The 16,294-nt window shown below is 45.4% G+C and overlaps 1 protein-coding gene across 6 annotated transcripts in view; it reads left to right on the plus strand.

Annotated features, from left to right (window-relative positions):
- Positions 1 to 16,294, plus strand: part of ETS1 (ETS proto-oncogene 1, transcription factor) — a 211,351-nt gene that overhangs the window by 147,302 nt on the left and 47,755 nt on the right. For all 6 annotated transcript variants that reach the window (XM_075839141.1, XM_075839142.1, XM_075839143.1 and 3 more), the window contains one exon: positions 1,355 to 1,481. In XM_075839141.1, coding sequence (XP_075695256.1) covers positions 1,355 to 1,481 — 127 coding nt within the window. The remainder of the gene's footprint in view (positions 1 to 1,354; positions 1,482 to 16,294) is intronic.

Consider the following 16,294-nt stretch of genomic DNA (forward strand, 5'->3'; position numbering starts at 1 on the left):
GGATAATATAATGTATGTACACAGTGACTCCACCAGCAGAATAGTGAGTGCAGCTCTGGAGTATAATACAGGATGTAACTCCGGATCAGTACAGGATAATATAATGTATGTTCACAGTGACTCCACCAGCAGAATAGTGAGTGCAGCTCAGGAGTATAATACAGGATGTAACTCAGGATCAGTACAGGATAAGTAATGTAATGTATGTACACAATGACTCCACCAGCAGAATAGTGAGTGCAGCTCTGGAGTATAATACAGGATGTAACTCAGGATCAGTACAGGATAATATAATGTATGTACACAGTGACTCCACCAGCAGAATAGTGAGTGCAGCTCTGGAGTATAATACAGGATGTAACTCAGGATCAGTACAGGATAATATAATGTATGTTCACAGTGACTCCACCAGCAGAATAGTGAGTGCAGCTCTGGAGTATAATACAGGATGTAACTCAAGATCAGTACATCATAAGTAATGTATGTACACAGTGACTCCACCAGCAGAATAGTGAGTGCAGCTCTGGAGTATAATACAGGATGTAACACAGGATCAGTACAGGATAAGTAATGTATGTACACAGTGACTCCACCAGCAGAATAGTGAGTGCAGCTCTGGAGTATAATACAGGATGTAACTCAGGATCAGTACAGGATAATATAATGTATGTTCACAGTGACTCCACCAGCAGAATAGTGAGTGCAGCTCTAGAGTATAATACAGGATGTAACTCAAGATCAGTACATCATAAGTAATGTATGTACACAGTGACTCCACCAGCAGAATAGTGAGTGCAGCTCTGGAGTATAATACAGGATGTAACTCAGGATCAGTACAGGATAATATAATGTATGTTCACAGTGACTCCACCAGCAGAATAGTGAGTGCAGCTCTAGAGTATAATACAGGATGTAACTCAAGATCAGTACATCATAAGTAATGTATGTACACAGTGACTCCACCAGCAGAATAGTGAGTGCAGCTCTGGAGTATAATACAGGATGTAACTCAGGATCAGTACAGGATAAGTAGTTAGTGCAGCTCTTTAGTATAATGCAGGCTGTAACTCCAGAAGTTTACATAAGTACAATATGTATTTAAATAGTGAATCCATTGACCACCTGTTATGTATTTGGTCTGCAGTGTTCAGAATAAACACACATGAGGGGGTGACACCTAAAACTTTGTCCTTGTTGGGACGTGAAACTGTAGTCCCAGTGCTGAATGACAGACGAGCTTATTGATCATAATAAATGTCTGCACTTGTTACGTGTGGCCTCCTGGTGTGTCTTGTACTGTGGCCCCCGGACAGGACCTCTCCCTTTAATGACCGTTTTTCTTCTGTTTTCGCAGAATACCAGTTTCCAGGATCCTTACATCCCGTATGGATTTCCGCTGCATGACGATTCGCATAAGTGGAGTGATCCATTGTGGAGAGAGCTGACAATCCAGGAGGTTCCATGTGGAGCAGACGTAGCAGGTACGTGTTACATATGTGCATTATGTTTGCAGCCGGTGTAACACTGATGGCTGAAGATCTGCACTGTAGACTGTGACATGTTAGGGTTTAGTTGTCTTCTTACAGCAGCTGCTCTGTGGTGCTGGTACTTTGTGTTTTACAGTTGAAGGCTCATTGTTCACTGTGCTGTTGACGGAGCCTAAAACTTATTGAGTGTAGACAACAATGCAGCTCAGCTCATGGTGACAATACGATCCTAGTCATGAAAACAAACGTGAAGTTGTCACAGCCCCGCCCCTATGTGTCACTAAATATTAATGGATCATGTTCAATGTCCGGGGTGTATAATAAGTTTAATCATAGTCTTTATATTGAGTTGCGTCCCTTTATAAGCGATCCATTCTTATAAAGGGACGATTGTCAGACTTTTATTAAGCGGGACATTGCTTGTCATCATTGGATATCATTTCTTCCCGTCAAGTACTTTATTTTATTATTATTTTTTATTTATTTTAATCATTTTACTAAATAGTAAATGTTCAATAAATTTGCTATCAATAATGCCAAAATTGGGACTCTGAGCTGAGATCTCCGGCATCAACGGGCCAAGTACACAGCTCGTCCATGAAAAAAAGATCTATGTATGAGGCTCGTCCATAAAGTAAGCCACTGCCCAGGCCCTATGATAACACTGAGATACCAGAGTACCGAAGCAAGGAGTGTTGTCATGGGGGCTCAGAGGTTCTTCCCACAGTGGCTTCAACCATTATGTCACATGGCTGCCTAATCCAGCGGCTCTCTATGTGTACTGCCCTACAGCTTTTATTACAGATATTTATATCATTTACATAAAGCGACACATTTATATATATTTTCAGAAAAATCCTTTATGCATAAATTATATTTAAAGGGCCATAACCCACATTAATGTGATGTGTATAACTGTTTGTAGTATGTAAGACTGTGGGCACTGGATGTCATGCCCCCCGGTACACATGCCCCAATATGTGCAGGATCGGGCTCTTCTTCCCTGAACCTCGCCTGGTATCTATTTGGAGTAGTGACGTCAGACCCTCTTCGTTTATATGTCCATTCCAGTGCAGTGGATGTGTGCGGTAACGTGCTGGGAGTCGCTTGTACTGTCTGTGTGTTGTCAGAGCCGCTCATCACCAGAACAGCATCTTGTGGTCAGTGAGTCAGTCCTCCCGCTGTAAAAGCAGATTTCGGTTTTACTCCTCTTTCTACCTCGTTGTGTGTGTGTTATCGTTGCTGAACTACTGCAAAAGTAGCGTCACAGTCAGCAGCGAGAGCAGATCCTACATCAGGCACACAGCAAACCCACACAGGAACCCGGCTGTAATCCTGAATGTCATGGCTGACGGGGGGTGCAGCTAAACCGATGTCTGTTTCCAAGGGCAACCAGCAGCATTTTGAACATCACTCTGGATGTGAATGGCAAAAAAAATATATGTTCTGTAACTCAGACTGTAGAACTGGTAAAACTTCTGGATATGAGCGTCACCTCACTTGGGGAATTTATCAGCTTTTCTCCAGTGTAGAAAATGTTCAAATGCATCAAACTTGCAATTTGCTCAAACAAAAAAAAGTGACTTGATGCGTTTCTGCCACTCACGTCGTAGTATTATTATTATTATCATTATATATCGTCTCGTGGCCACGCACGGCTCAACATATTTACCATGATTTACACCAGAAACTGTCGTGAGTTTTAGCCGAAATCAGCACCAAATCGTAGCTCGTCTCAATGTCACTTTGTAGCACACAAAATTCATGAAGAGGTGGGTTGATGTTACTCCTGCGGCCTCGTACTCATAAATCTCCCCTATTGTCTTTTTGTGTGGCAGTTTTGGTTTGTGATTTTCCTGCCGCTGCTCTTGTGCCCCCTCTGGATCCAACTCCCAATGATAACAAAGCTGCTTCCACATTTTGTCGTTTTGAAGCCTCATGGTGGACGATTCCTCGGTGTAGGAACGGTGCGTGAGGTTACAGACATTTATCAGACTCCGGATAGAGACTTGTAGAAGCGCTGGCATCAGACCGGTCCTCACTATTATATAAAAGTTCATACGCTGACGATTCGTGTGCTGTAAAATCCACACCGGTTTTTATGTTGCACGTATCGTCTTTATCAAGTACTCGTCGCTGGTCCAGCATCAAAATGATTGTAAAAATAAAAAGCTTTGTGGATTTTGCAGCACACGAATCGTCAGCGTATGATCTTTTATATAATAGTGAGGACCGGTCTGATGCCAGCGCTTCTACAGTCTGTTACATGCACCTGAATGAGAGGATTCCCCACCACATCCAAACCCTTCGTATTTTTTATTTCCGCAATTTTTTTTAAATCCGTCTCCGGCACCTGTAATGTCGGTGATTGTACAGAGCGCAGAACCTGCTGCAGCGACAGCACTGACGTCTATTCTCTTCATATTGACCGCCAGGTAATATACGGAATGATGCGTCACCTCGAGATACTATGATATGTATCAAATCGGAGCGTTCTAATGAAAAGAGACGACGTCAAACCGCAGGGACCTGGGGACAAATGTGAAGAGAAGTTCACACGTACGATTGTGAAAAAAAAGAAATACCAACGTATATAACCTGCGTGACGCAGCTCGTGTCCTGAGTGACGTGCACAGGGGCTACTGAGTTTTATTTTTAGTCACGGCTCTTTTGCGGTCATTTTGATTACTGAATATGTTTTTACCCACTGCTATTATTCTCCATAGAAAAACTGCAACCAAGGAGCCCCCACACGAGCGCGTTCGGTCCGTGATATGTGGTCTGCACGTCGGCCGCATTTCCCGGACCGAACGCACTGCAGGGAGCCGGGCTTTATCATCGCAGTTATCTATCTGTAATGATGTATTCGGTATGGGACAGTTTTCCCGCAGCGAGGCAGCGACTCCTGGCGCCATAGAGAACTGATGATAGGAGCGCGGCTCCCTGCAGTGTGTTCGGTCCTGGAAATGCGGCCGACGTACGGACCGAACACGCTCATGTGTGGGGCTCCTTAGGGTCCAATGAGGTAAAGCAAACTAAAAATGCAGCACGGTAAAAACACATGATCGGGTGCATGTTTTTCCATGCGGTTTTAAACGTGCCGCAGCATCGGAATGGACGCTTAGTTGCAGATTTCCTATAGAAAAAACATCAGTGGGAAAAAAATGCACCATTATCGCCAATTGTGAGAAAGCGCTAATAGACCCCCCTCCCTGGCGCGTCTCCACCCGCCCTCCATATTACTGAATATATCTGGGATCGCCATCTTTCTAGCGGCTGCTGAAAGGATACATTTATTTATAAAGCCGCTGCACATCCTCTCACGGATCCTCTATAATATCGCGCTTCTCCCGATCAGCAGTGGGATCTTTAACATGCGAAGACGAGTCACACACTGACACACCGGACATGGCGGCTATTCACGCTCATTCATACGCTCCACACTCATCCACACTCATTCATTGACGCTCTTGCCAAATACCCGGAATTTTCTCCTTTCCTTTTATCCTATTTATAACTCGTCCAATTCCTTTTCTGAGTTTCCAGATCTCCTAGATTCTCCGAGCAGCATCTCCTGCGGTCGCTGGAGGGTCTGAGCTTCCTAATACTTAGTCATATCAGCTGCACATTGAGAATGTTTCCAATTGTAACATCTACACAGAAGCCTTCAACCTGCAGCCCTCCAGCGGTTGTGAAACTACTACTCCCATCATGCTCCGATAGCCACAACTTATGTCTTTCCAACAGTTGTAAAACTAGAACTCCCAGCATTCCCCGACATCCGCAACTTAGGTCTCCCCAATGGTTGTAAAACTACAACTCCCAGCATTCCTTGACAGTCACAACTTATATCTGTCTTTAGCGGTTGTAAATACCACAACTCCCAGCATTGCCTGAGGCTTTGTCCTCTATTGTCAAGTTACTTCTTATTTTATATGGATGATTCCTGGTTTTATCTCCTTCCATACAATCTCGCTGGCACCCAGCACAGATTCTGCAGGGGACGTCACCCAGCTTTCCCGATTTCTTGGTTTCCATGTGAGGCCGGTCTTGGCCTCGTTATACAGTGGCCTGATCTACAGCCGCCTCACTAGGTTAGATGCTAGGACAGCTGTTGGCCTTCTTGATTGTCACTCTGCTTTCCCAGAAACAGATATAGTCAGTTGTATAGATAAACTTTGCCTCAACTATTATTGGGTGATTTCGTATTTTTACACTTGTCTGTCGGTGTCCTGCGTTAGGGACAGTATTGGGAGGTTCTCTACGACCTTGGGCGCCGCTCCTTCTGCGCAGACCTACGTTATTCCATTGTATATGGTCTTCAGGACTCGTCCCATAAACATTTAGAAGCTGCTATATAACAGATTGAGCTGCAGCTTCACCATGAAGAGTGCGGGGAGTCTGTCTCGGAGCTTGTGGTTACCCCCAGTGGAGCGTCTTCAGGAATAGCTGCAGGGAGCCGCCAGTCCTCGTGGGGAGCGGATAATGAGATTTCAGAGTCTCGGCCTCTATAGGAGTTAACGTGACCGAGCAGACAATTCCTTATAGATTCTCATCCAGCTGCACATGACTTCACAAGAGTCACATCTCCATCTCTGAGTGTCCATTCTTCTTGTCTTTAGTGTGATGTCCAGCGCCCAGCCCCCTCCAGTTCTGCCTGTTGCAGTTTAGGCTGTGGGTCCCGGCTCTGCTATATGAATGGGGCCGTTCTGTGCGCTCATTAAGACTGGTTATGAATCAGTTTGGCTTTGGGGAGGGAAAGGCCCGGGGCGACTGTAAGTGGGTCATCTCTGGCTTCATACACACAGGCTTTGTGTCCCATTCATGACTTCACAGCATCGTCTCATACTACGTTATAATACCAAGAAAACAGGACGAGTAGTTTAGGGACCTGGCCCATGCAGAGCGAGACATTACAGAAGAGGGACTGGGGCAGTGCATGGACTACACAAAGCACAATACTTCATGTAATGTACGAGGGAGTGGCACTAGGGTTATTAGCCGAATTACTGAGGGTGATGCCAACATAAGGCAGAGCAACCACGGGCACGGATATAATCTGACCATAGATACGATAGTCGATTGCTGCACGGTCATTGAGCTGACCGCTCTCTTCCTGGACTCCCCCCATTAATATGACCTTTCACTAAACATGGCGCCGCTTATCTCTGAGAGAACAAGAGTCCGGTAACAGACTCTCAGCAGAGCTCATTAGAATGGTCAGGATCTGACTGTAAAATCCAATATTTATAGTGTATATGTATAGTGTATATGTATAGTGTATATGTATAGTGTATATGTATAGTGTATATGTATAGTGTATATGTATAGTGTATATGTCTGCCACACACGGGGCGCGTACGATAGATTATATTTGTCCTGTGGATTCCTTGCAAGTATAAAATCTATAAGGCCTCGTTCACATCTGCGTTTGTTTATAGTAGCAGAGCAACAAAATTGATGAAATGCCGGATCACAACGGACACCAATGGAACCCATCGAGGTATAACGGGGTTCATTGGGTTCCGCTGTGGTGTCCGTGATTTTACCACAAAAAATATTGCGGCTGGAGCCTCCAACGCAGATGTGAACAGAGCCTAAGAAGTGAGAGCGGAGGAGCTGCCCGTGACCGGCAGTGGATTCCAGACGTGATTTTACAGATAAATGTTGGATCTTGTGGCCCTTTATAAGCTTTTATAGCCCGTCTATGGTGGCGGCATCTTATTCAGTGCAATACACGAGCGGGTTCTAGTAGTAGAGCGATTCATGCCAGACATATTCTACTTTTGGGCAGTTTGTTGGAACACGTTTTACTTTTTGAGCCCATTGAATTATAGGAGCCCGGGATGACCCGCAGCAAAGTCCGCTCAGGTGTTAGGAGTTCGGCTCCACTCCTGCTTCTGATATTATATATACTGTATATACGCTGCATATAGATCCTTCTCAGACCTCATTCATGTTGTGATAGAAATATATATATATAAGAACATTTCTTTCGTTGTGAATCAATGGGACCCGATAGGCACTGGATTATCAAATATTCAGGATTTTTTGATGGCCATAGAAAAGCCTATAAAACGCACTAGTCCTTCCATATTATATTCCAGGTCTGTCCTGAAAACAAGTGCAAGATTATTGGATTTTCTGGATTATTGGGTGCTGGACTAAAGGCATTTCCCAGTATGCACATCTACTTTATAATGGTGGTTCCGTTCTATTCATATGTTTCTATATCGGATAATTTATCCACATAACACGCTGCACACGTGACTGATGGAATCCATGTTTTATGTAAGCCGTGTATTCCGGGCGCAGGCGTGCGTTCTCTGGCTCCAGCTGCGGTTATATGTCATTTCTCCGGTATATTCCTCCTTGTAAGCGAGTTGAGAATTGTGAACCGCTGCAGAATCACTTTTACACGCAGCTCTTTTTCTGGGACCCTTTCAGCGCTGGTGGAGTAAATTGATATGGAAGCCCCCCCCCCCCCTCTTTCTTGCTGACTTTTCCCAGCCATAGGGATGACACTACACGCAGCTCATTCATTTCAACTTGAGCCCCCTCTCCAGATGTGCCGTGTTTAGAAGTGACGCAGGCTCCATTAGAGGCTTCATCTGGGAGTAGTGCAGCTGTGAGGAGAATAGGAGTGGGGGTTGCTGGTGGGAAAGAAGCCATGTGAAGGAGCTGGAGGGAGTCTGTGTGAAGGGCTGAGGACACGAGATGCTCACAGGGCTGGGACCATCTAGAAAACCAGACCAGGGGGTGCTGATAGGTTTAGGGTGAGGTCAGAAGTCACCGAGACATTGAGGAGCAGTCAGGGAATAGTGATAGAAGGTTCCAGATACATCACATCCGTATCTGTGAGGGTACAGGCATCATGAGGATAAAGTCCGTCACCCCAATATATCATGGGACAAGGCTGAACACTTCTTAAGTGGAGCGATATAAGTCCGTGTTTTGACCTCACTCAGGTCCCATGATGGATCATTGACAAGTACGACACTGGACCATTATACACCTGACACCTGTGTGGGGGAGGGGAAGATATAAATGAGCACAGTTCAAGCTGAGAAAAATGCTTCACTTTCCAAGACTATGAACGTTACATTAAATTACACTCTGAGAAATGGAAACGTCAAACGGAAGGGGTACAAAATGTAGCTATAATAGAGAGGAGAAGTTTCATCCCAACACAAATGTTCAGCCGCTGAGTATAATAGACCTGAAGCTGAAGATGGACGTCACTCGCTCCCACATCTGAACACGGCCAAGAATAGACCAATGTGGCGGCAGTGACCCCATCGCCATGCTCGCCCATCACCCTGGCACAAGAAGCGCACAGAGCGGGGAACAGATGCATTCTGCGTCCCCTCATCTTATACAGCATAAAAAGCCCCATAATCTGAGAGGGACGACGGGGAATAACTAATGTCTAGGGATTTAGCCATTGCTGAGAGAAGTCGAGTTCAGTGGCAGGTACTATAGTCTGGGGCACAATCCGCGATCGTGCCGGGTCCCAGCTGGTGATTGTGGAGGTCACTATGACCGCTCAGCGGACTGGGGAGGGGGTAATGAAGCCGGGATCGTGCTTATGGTCCCCTAAATGAAAAATGGGATTTCCAGGAGGATAATGGCCGTCTGATCCACACGGGGCATTCTTCAACTCCCATCCAATCAGCAGCCCCAATCTGGAAAATGTCCGAATGTTCCTCCTCAGCCGCCTCTTATTGTTCATGACTCTCCAAATAGAGGAGACGTGGAAGATCATCCTACAATCCTGGGCCTCATTCCCTGCCGCGTCGTGCGAACTGGAGCTCAACGTGGAAACACAAAGTAATAGAATTGTTCTCGGACACAGAACGAACGTCTTCTGAATTTCAGCTTCAACAGATTTTGGGGTTTTATGTAAATGAAACGTATCCACTGAACGAGGAAACGTCCTGCAACTTTCTACTAGAATTTGTGCTTAAATTCCATTATTATTTACAACCCGTCCTGTCTTATCCCGGCACAAACAGCGGAGGGGTTGTTATAAGAAAGAGCCCCGACACGTAACGAGCCATGCTGCAGTGAGACAAGGACTAGGTCAGGACAGTTTTTAGCCTCTGTATGTAAACAAAATATTTCCATTCACAGACAGCAAGCAGAGCTTGTGAGCGAATATAAAGTTGCACAACATTTTATTGCACCATCATTTACAAAAGGCCGAACATCAGCACTTTATTCTTTCTGTCCCCCTATAAATGCGACATTTCTGCCCACACGGAACAGACTTGTAGCTCTGTGCGGCTCGGCACGTTGATGATGGGTGGAGTGGTCCTTGGGTTACGTTCAGACGCTTACTACTATATATCAGGTTGATGTGATTGAATGATGCCTGGGAGGATAACTCTCACTATCTGTACATATTGGGGGAATCTTCCACATCAGATTAAATTAATGAATATTTGACCGTTCCATGAATTCAGAGGTTCAGCTTTATGGAAAGAGGGGGAGAGAAGCGGCGCCCATCTATTGTCTACTCCCTCCCCAAAAATAAACAGGCATAAAATAAAGGGAAAAACATGGCACGCGGCTTTAAACATTCAGGCCACTGGGGGTCTGGAGGTTATGGGAAAGAAGGAAGCGTTCCCTCTAATCAGCCCAGCACACACTTCCCTCGCTGAAGCAAGCCAGAGAGTCGTGTCCCGCCACCGCTCCCCGGAACGTTAACCCTCCAGACGCCGGGCAGCCACTGGGGCCTCCAGATGTCGTCTGTCATGTTCCAGTTCTTCCCATGTATGAAATAACCAGAAGGAATGTCACTACAGCTCGTAAAGACCCCGACCAGGAGGACCCCCTGTGACCGCCTGCACCCCTCCCCCATTACATACCACCCCACAATGATTTCTATCACATCCCATCCTTACATTTCTAGTAAGACCCCCCCCCCCCATGTATTCTATGGAAATATGTGGGCGCTTTATAAACACGCAGTAATGATAATAATCTTGTAGTGCCGTGTCTGCCGCTTCTTCATAGGACCGTGTTTTATCAGCTGTGACCCCCAGATCAGCCGGACCGTGGGACTCCGGGGCCTGTCCTGGTGACTACCAATTCATTTATACGTCCGAGCGCTCGGCAATAACCTGTACCAGACTAATATCAGATCCCGTCACTAATATCATATGGCCAAGATACAGGATACCATGTGCAGCTCTGAATCAGAGATTAGGGCCTCAGAATTAGGGGCAGAAAAGCGTTTCATGATCTGTTATTCTGTCACTTTTTAGACTAGTTACATAATGAATGGAGCAGCATCCTCTCCCAGCAGCACAGAGCATTTCAGGAGTGAGCTGGTTGTATGGGAGGTCATGGATCGTGCAGGGGCCACAGTTACTAGACCTATGGTTTGCGGATCTTCTACACTTGGTGCACACGCCGCTGTACGGCATCTTTGGTGTTATTCCCATTTGTACTTCTCTCCTCCGTCTACCTGGAATCTCCGGTATATTGCGGCTTCTTTCCCTCTGACTGACACAAACCTGGATCTTTGTGCCTGGAACGTGGTCTGTTCCTAACATTGTGCAGATTTACATGACAGGACGACGCCTGGAACCCTCTGAGCTCTGCAGCATCTCCCATTCATACACAGGTACAGTGTAACGGCCAGCTGTGCGCACTCCACTCACACATCAGCCTGCCAAAAGCCAGCTCTGCTATTACACACAGTATAAACACGAAGACCGACCTCCGGCCTAACCCCTTCCCTGCCAGGCCAGCTGCATGACGCCGCTCCGCCTGTACTGTTACACTGCACCTTTAAGAGGACAGAACCTGGAAAGTTTGGTCTGACGCCCGGTGACCGTGTCCCTCTGTTCGCTGCCATGGACGTGAAGATTCTGCCCGATAAGATTTACATTTATGTTTTTACAATTTGCTTAAACGTCTAAATACGGGGCCGCACGTGAACGGATATTTCTAATGTAAACCAGTTCCTCCATATAAGAAGGGAAGAAATTATTTAGGATTAGAAATAGTAAATTCACAGTATGATTTGTATCTAGATCTGCAGCCTTCACTCCATTATACCCACAATACAGATTCTGCGCCATCATTGTCCGTGCCGCATGGGGTTTACGTATGTCCATAGATCCTGTAATATAAGAGGGGGACATAAAGCTGAGCTTCATGGGGCCGGTGTGTGGTTTATGGCATCCCCGTCCTATACTGGCATTTATTTCCGTTTCATGGCCCACGGTGGGACTCGTTGGCCTGTTACATGGACGGTCTGCTGGATCCCTGCTCCTTCCCCATTGTATATTTAGCTTCTATTCAGTTTGGCTCTGGCCCCGTATCAGAATCCGAGACCCCTCACCCCTCCGAAGTATGAACGTGATGTTATCGGTGGAGCTCGGCTGTCTCTGCTCTCATTAAGATGTGTTTATAAACCAAGAGATATTTTTAGTTTCCGGCTTACGGTCGCTAGGGCAGATTCCTCCTTGGAACAGGGCGTGAGGGGGGGAGCTGGGAAAGGGGTTATATAAACTGTGGGAAATGTGCGCTTGACCCACGGGGGTTTCACCCTTTTAACCCCAGTGGGGCACTGTCAGGCCCAGATTTATGGCAATCATAATCTTGTACTAATAATCTTGTGCTCTCAGGCTATGAATGGTACAAATTATCAAGGACTTTGTCTTTACCGGCTGTTTTACTATTACGTCTGCGATTTATGTTCTAAAAGTCTTACCGATAAAGTGCAAAGTCATCACCATGTCAGAGGACAATCTGTTCTTTCCTGTACCGAGCTTCATTTATTATTGTCACCTGAAAACTGGGAGTTACAAAATAGTCAACCCTCTGAAGCTGAGCAAGGGATTATCGTAACACTATGTTCACATTATGTCAGAGACTTATGCTCGACACTCTTTTGGCATACGTCTGGTCAATAGGGCCCTATGGAAATGTTCGGCCTAGGCAGCGGGAACAGTGGAGTCGCTGAGTACATACATTGCATTACTTATCCTGTACTGATTCTGAGTTACATCCTGTATTATACTCCAGAGCTGCACTCACTATTCTGCTGGTGGAGTCACTATGTACATACATTACATTACTAATCCTGTACTGATCCTGAGTTACATCCTGTATTATACTCCAGAGCTGCACTCACTATTCTGCTGGTGTAGTCACTGTGTACATACATTACATTACTTATCCTGTACTGATCCTGAGTTACATCCTGTATTATACTCCAGAGCTGCTCTCACTATTCTGCTAGTGGAGTCACTGTGTACATACATTACATTACTTATCCTGTACTGATCCTGAGTTATATCCTGTATTATACTCCAGAGCTGCACTCACTATTCTGCTGGTGGAGTCACTGTGTACATATATTACTTATCCTGTACTGATCCTGAGTTACATCCTGCATTATACTCCAGAGCTGCACTCACTATTCTGCTGATGGGGTCACTGTGTACATACATTACATTACTTATCCTGCACTGATACTCCAGAGCTGCACTCCCTATTCTGCTGGTGGAGTGACTGTGTTCATACATGACATTACTTATCCTGTACTGATCCTGAGTTATATCCTGTATTATACTCCAGAGCTGTACTCACTATTCTGCTGGTGGAGTCACTGTGTACAAACATTACTTATCCTGTACTGATCCTGAGTTACATCCTGTATTATACTCCAGAGCTGCACTCACTATTCTGCTGGTGGAGTCACTGTGTACATACATTACGTATCCTGAGTTATATCCTGTATTATACTCCAGAGCTGCACTCACTATTCTGCTGGTGGAGTCACTGTGTACATACATTACTTATCCTGTACTGATCCTGAGATACATCCTGTATTATACTCCAGAGCTGCACTCACTATTCTGCTGGTGGAGTGACTGTGTTCATACATGACATTACTTATCCTGTACTGATCCTGAGTTATATCCTGTATTATACTCCAGAGCTGTGCTCACTATTCTGCTGGTGGAGTCACTGTGTACAAACATTACTTATCCTGTACTGATCCTGAGTTACATCCTGTATTATACTCCAGAGCTGCACTCACTATTCTGCTGGTGGAGTCACTGTGTACATACATTACGTATCCTGAGTTATATCCTGTATTATACTCCAGAGCTGCACTCACTATTCTGCTGGTGGAGTCACTGTGTACATACATTACGTATCCTGAGTTACATCCTGTATTATACTCCAGAGCTGCACTCACTATTCTGCTGGTGGAGTCACTGTGTATATACATTACATTACTTATCCTGTACTGATCCTGAGTTATATCCTGTATTATACTCCAGAGCTGCACTCGCTATTCTGCTGGTGGAGTCACTGTGTACATACATTACATTACTTATCCTGTACTGATCCTGAGTTACATCCTGTATTATACTCCAGAGCTGCACTCACTATTCTGCTGGTGGAGTCACTGTGTATATACATTACATTACTTATCCTGTACTGATCCTGAGTTATATCCTGTATTATACTCCAGAGCTGCACTCGCTATTCTGCTGGTGGAGTCACTGTGTACATACATTACGTTACTTATCTTGTACTGATCCTGAGTTACATCCTGTATTTTACTCCAGAACTGCACTCACTATTCTGCTGGTAGAGTCACTGTGTACATATATGGTATATTGTGGTTTGGGTAAAGGGGGAAAAATGAATCCATTAGTCGCTCAATAGTTTGGAAGGGACATGAGATTTCTGTCCAGATAGATATCCTAGAAATGAATGAGAGGGAAGTGAATATCAGGGGTCACATAAGACTGGAGGTGGGTGATGCTGATTGATCTTATTACTGCCCACATATTCTGCACAAACTCTCATTTGTCAGGGGGATGTGGAATCCCCATGGGGGGGAACACTATCTCTTGGCTGATACATTGTTACCGTTACTCGTCTTTTTTTCCCAGTGTATTTTCTCTTTGTTATATGATAAGTGATTGCAGGCTTTACTAATAATGGGGGGCAGACTGACCCTGGGAACACTTTATTATAATGTTATAGATCGAGCACTGAATTAGAAGCAACAAGAACCTGTAACACATATGTTATCCATATGGGTAGATGCAAGAACATGGAGCATCCAGCCGTATAATAATCTATATAATGTGAGCTATGAGGGAATATTCTGTGCACTATATATATATATCTGTAGGCAGCACGTTGGCTCAGTAATTAGCACTATTGTTTTTCATGGAAATTAGATTGCAAGTCCCACTGAGGACAGGGCCTGATGTGAGTGCTGACAATCTCTGTAAAGCGCTGCGGAATATGTTGGTGCTCTATAAGCAATAGGAAATATAAACTCTGAATGGAATTTCTGCCAGTGGGAGTAATCCTCGCATACAGTAGGAGAACCTGAAGATGGTCCTACACATTGGTAAAAAGTGGACGGCACCGATCATACAAATGACCCCCCTCCCCCACACTCGTACATCGCGGGATCTACGTGTTCTACATTTTCAGACAAAACGGATGAAACAACAAAATGTGAGTGAATGATTGCATGTGTTCAGCCACCAGCGCCAGAGACCTATCATTCCGGACCATAGACTGCCGACGGGATTCAATCAGACAGCCAGCAGATTAGCGCAATATTTCTACACCACCAATGTCCGAGTCATCTACCGTGTACGTGCAGCACCCCCCCCCCCCCTCAGCTGGCGTCAGAACGTTATACAACAATTTATAGTCCTGTGTGCGGACCGTTATAATCTGTGGTTTGTATGACGCTGGCGAGGAATGTCCCCACACATTTTACTTGCTGTTTTGCTGCCCCTGGCGGCATCTCTATTAATACCGGAATTTTCCCCATAATTTGTAATGTGACGATCCTCAAAGGTGACATTGGAAATACGTGTACAGGACACAGGAGCCGCCGTCACCTCATAGATAGCTGCAGGCGGCTTCACTTCAGACACGATCCTGGCTCCGTTCCCCAGGAATGTAAGAATCGTGATTCTTGGCGAGTTCTTGTTCACATTGAGCGTCACGTCCAGTGTCACGTCCACAGCGTCACATGGCAGCCGCTCGCTGTTATTCTGTACGTCACTACTGAGTGTGTGTATATATATATATGTATGCCACAGCACACAGGGCAGCCGGTGCCACAGAACCCGTCAGATTACCCATAAAACTATACCAACCCGTGAGACACTGATTGTGGAGCCATCACTAGCGACCTTATCCCACCCCTGATAACGTCTCATATTCCGGTGCCCCCTCCTGCCCAGTCATGATGAGATGTTGTAACTTGTGTTGTGCATACGATGAGGAGACGCAGCGGAACATGTAATAGATTCTTGTATCAGACAAGGGATCGAGCGTTCCGGATGAATAGATTTTTGCTCCTTTCCGCGGTCTAGAACAGGAGTGATGTCAGTCGTGTAGTGTTGTTCATATAACGGCATCGTCCGGTAATCTCAGGCGGTTACAATGTTGTGTATTTTACATACATTATATCCAGGAGGCCAGGACTCCATTAGTCTGAAAGCCTGGGATAAATCTGGGGGTCTCCTGAGAGGGGCCGCGCTCAATGCTCGTCCACTAAGTGTCTTCACAGACGGGATCAATACCTTCCCATAGCTTCATGTTATCACAGTGATGGTCACATCCGCTCATAGGGGGTAAAGTATTTGATCAAATCTTCAGCACAAGTTCATGGCACTGCAGATTCTACGTTCTGCATTCGCTGCTAGTCCTCGATCTTCATATATAATAAATCTCTTATTGTAAAAGCTGCGGGAGTGTAAGCTGAAGTATTAGCAAAGTTGGCAGAATGTAAAGGA

The sequence above is a fragment of the Rhinoderma darwinii genome, chromosome 10, assembly GCF_050947455.1.
Source record: "Rhinoderma darwinii isolate aRhiDar2 chromosome 10, aRhiDar2.hap1, whole genome shotgun sequence".
Classification (NCBI taxonomy): domain Eukaryota; kingdom Metazoa; phylum Chordata; class Amphibia; order Anura; family Rhinodermatidae; genus Rhinoderma; species Rhinoderma darwinii.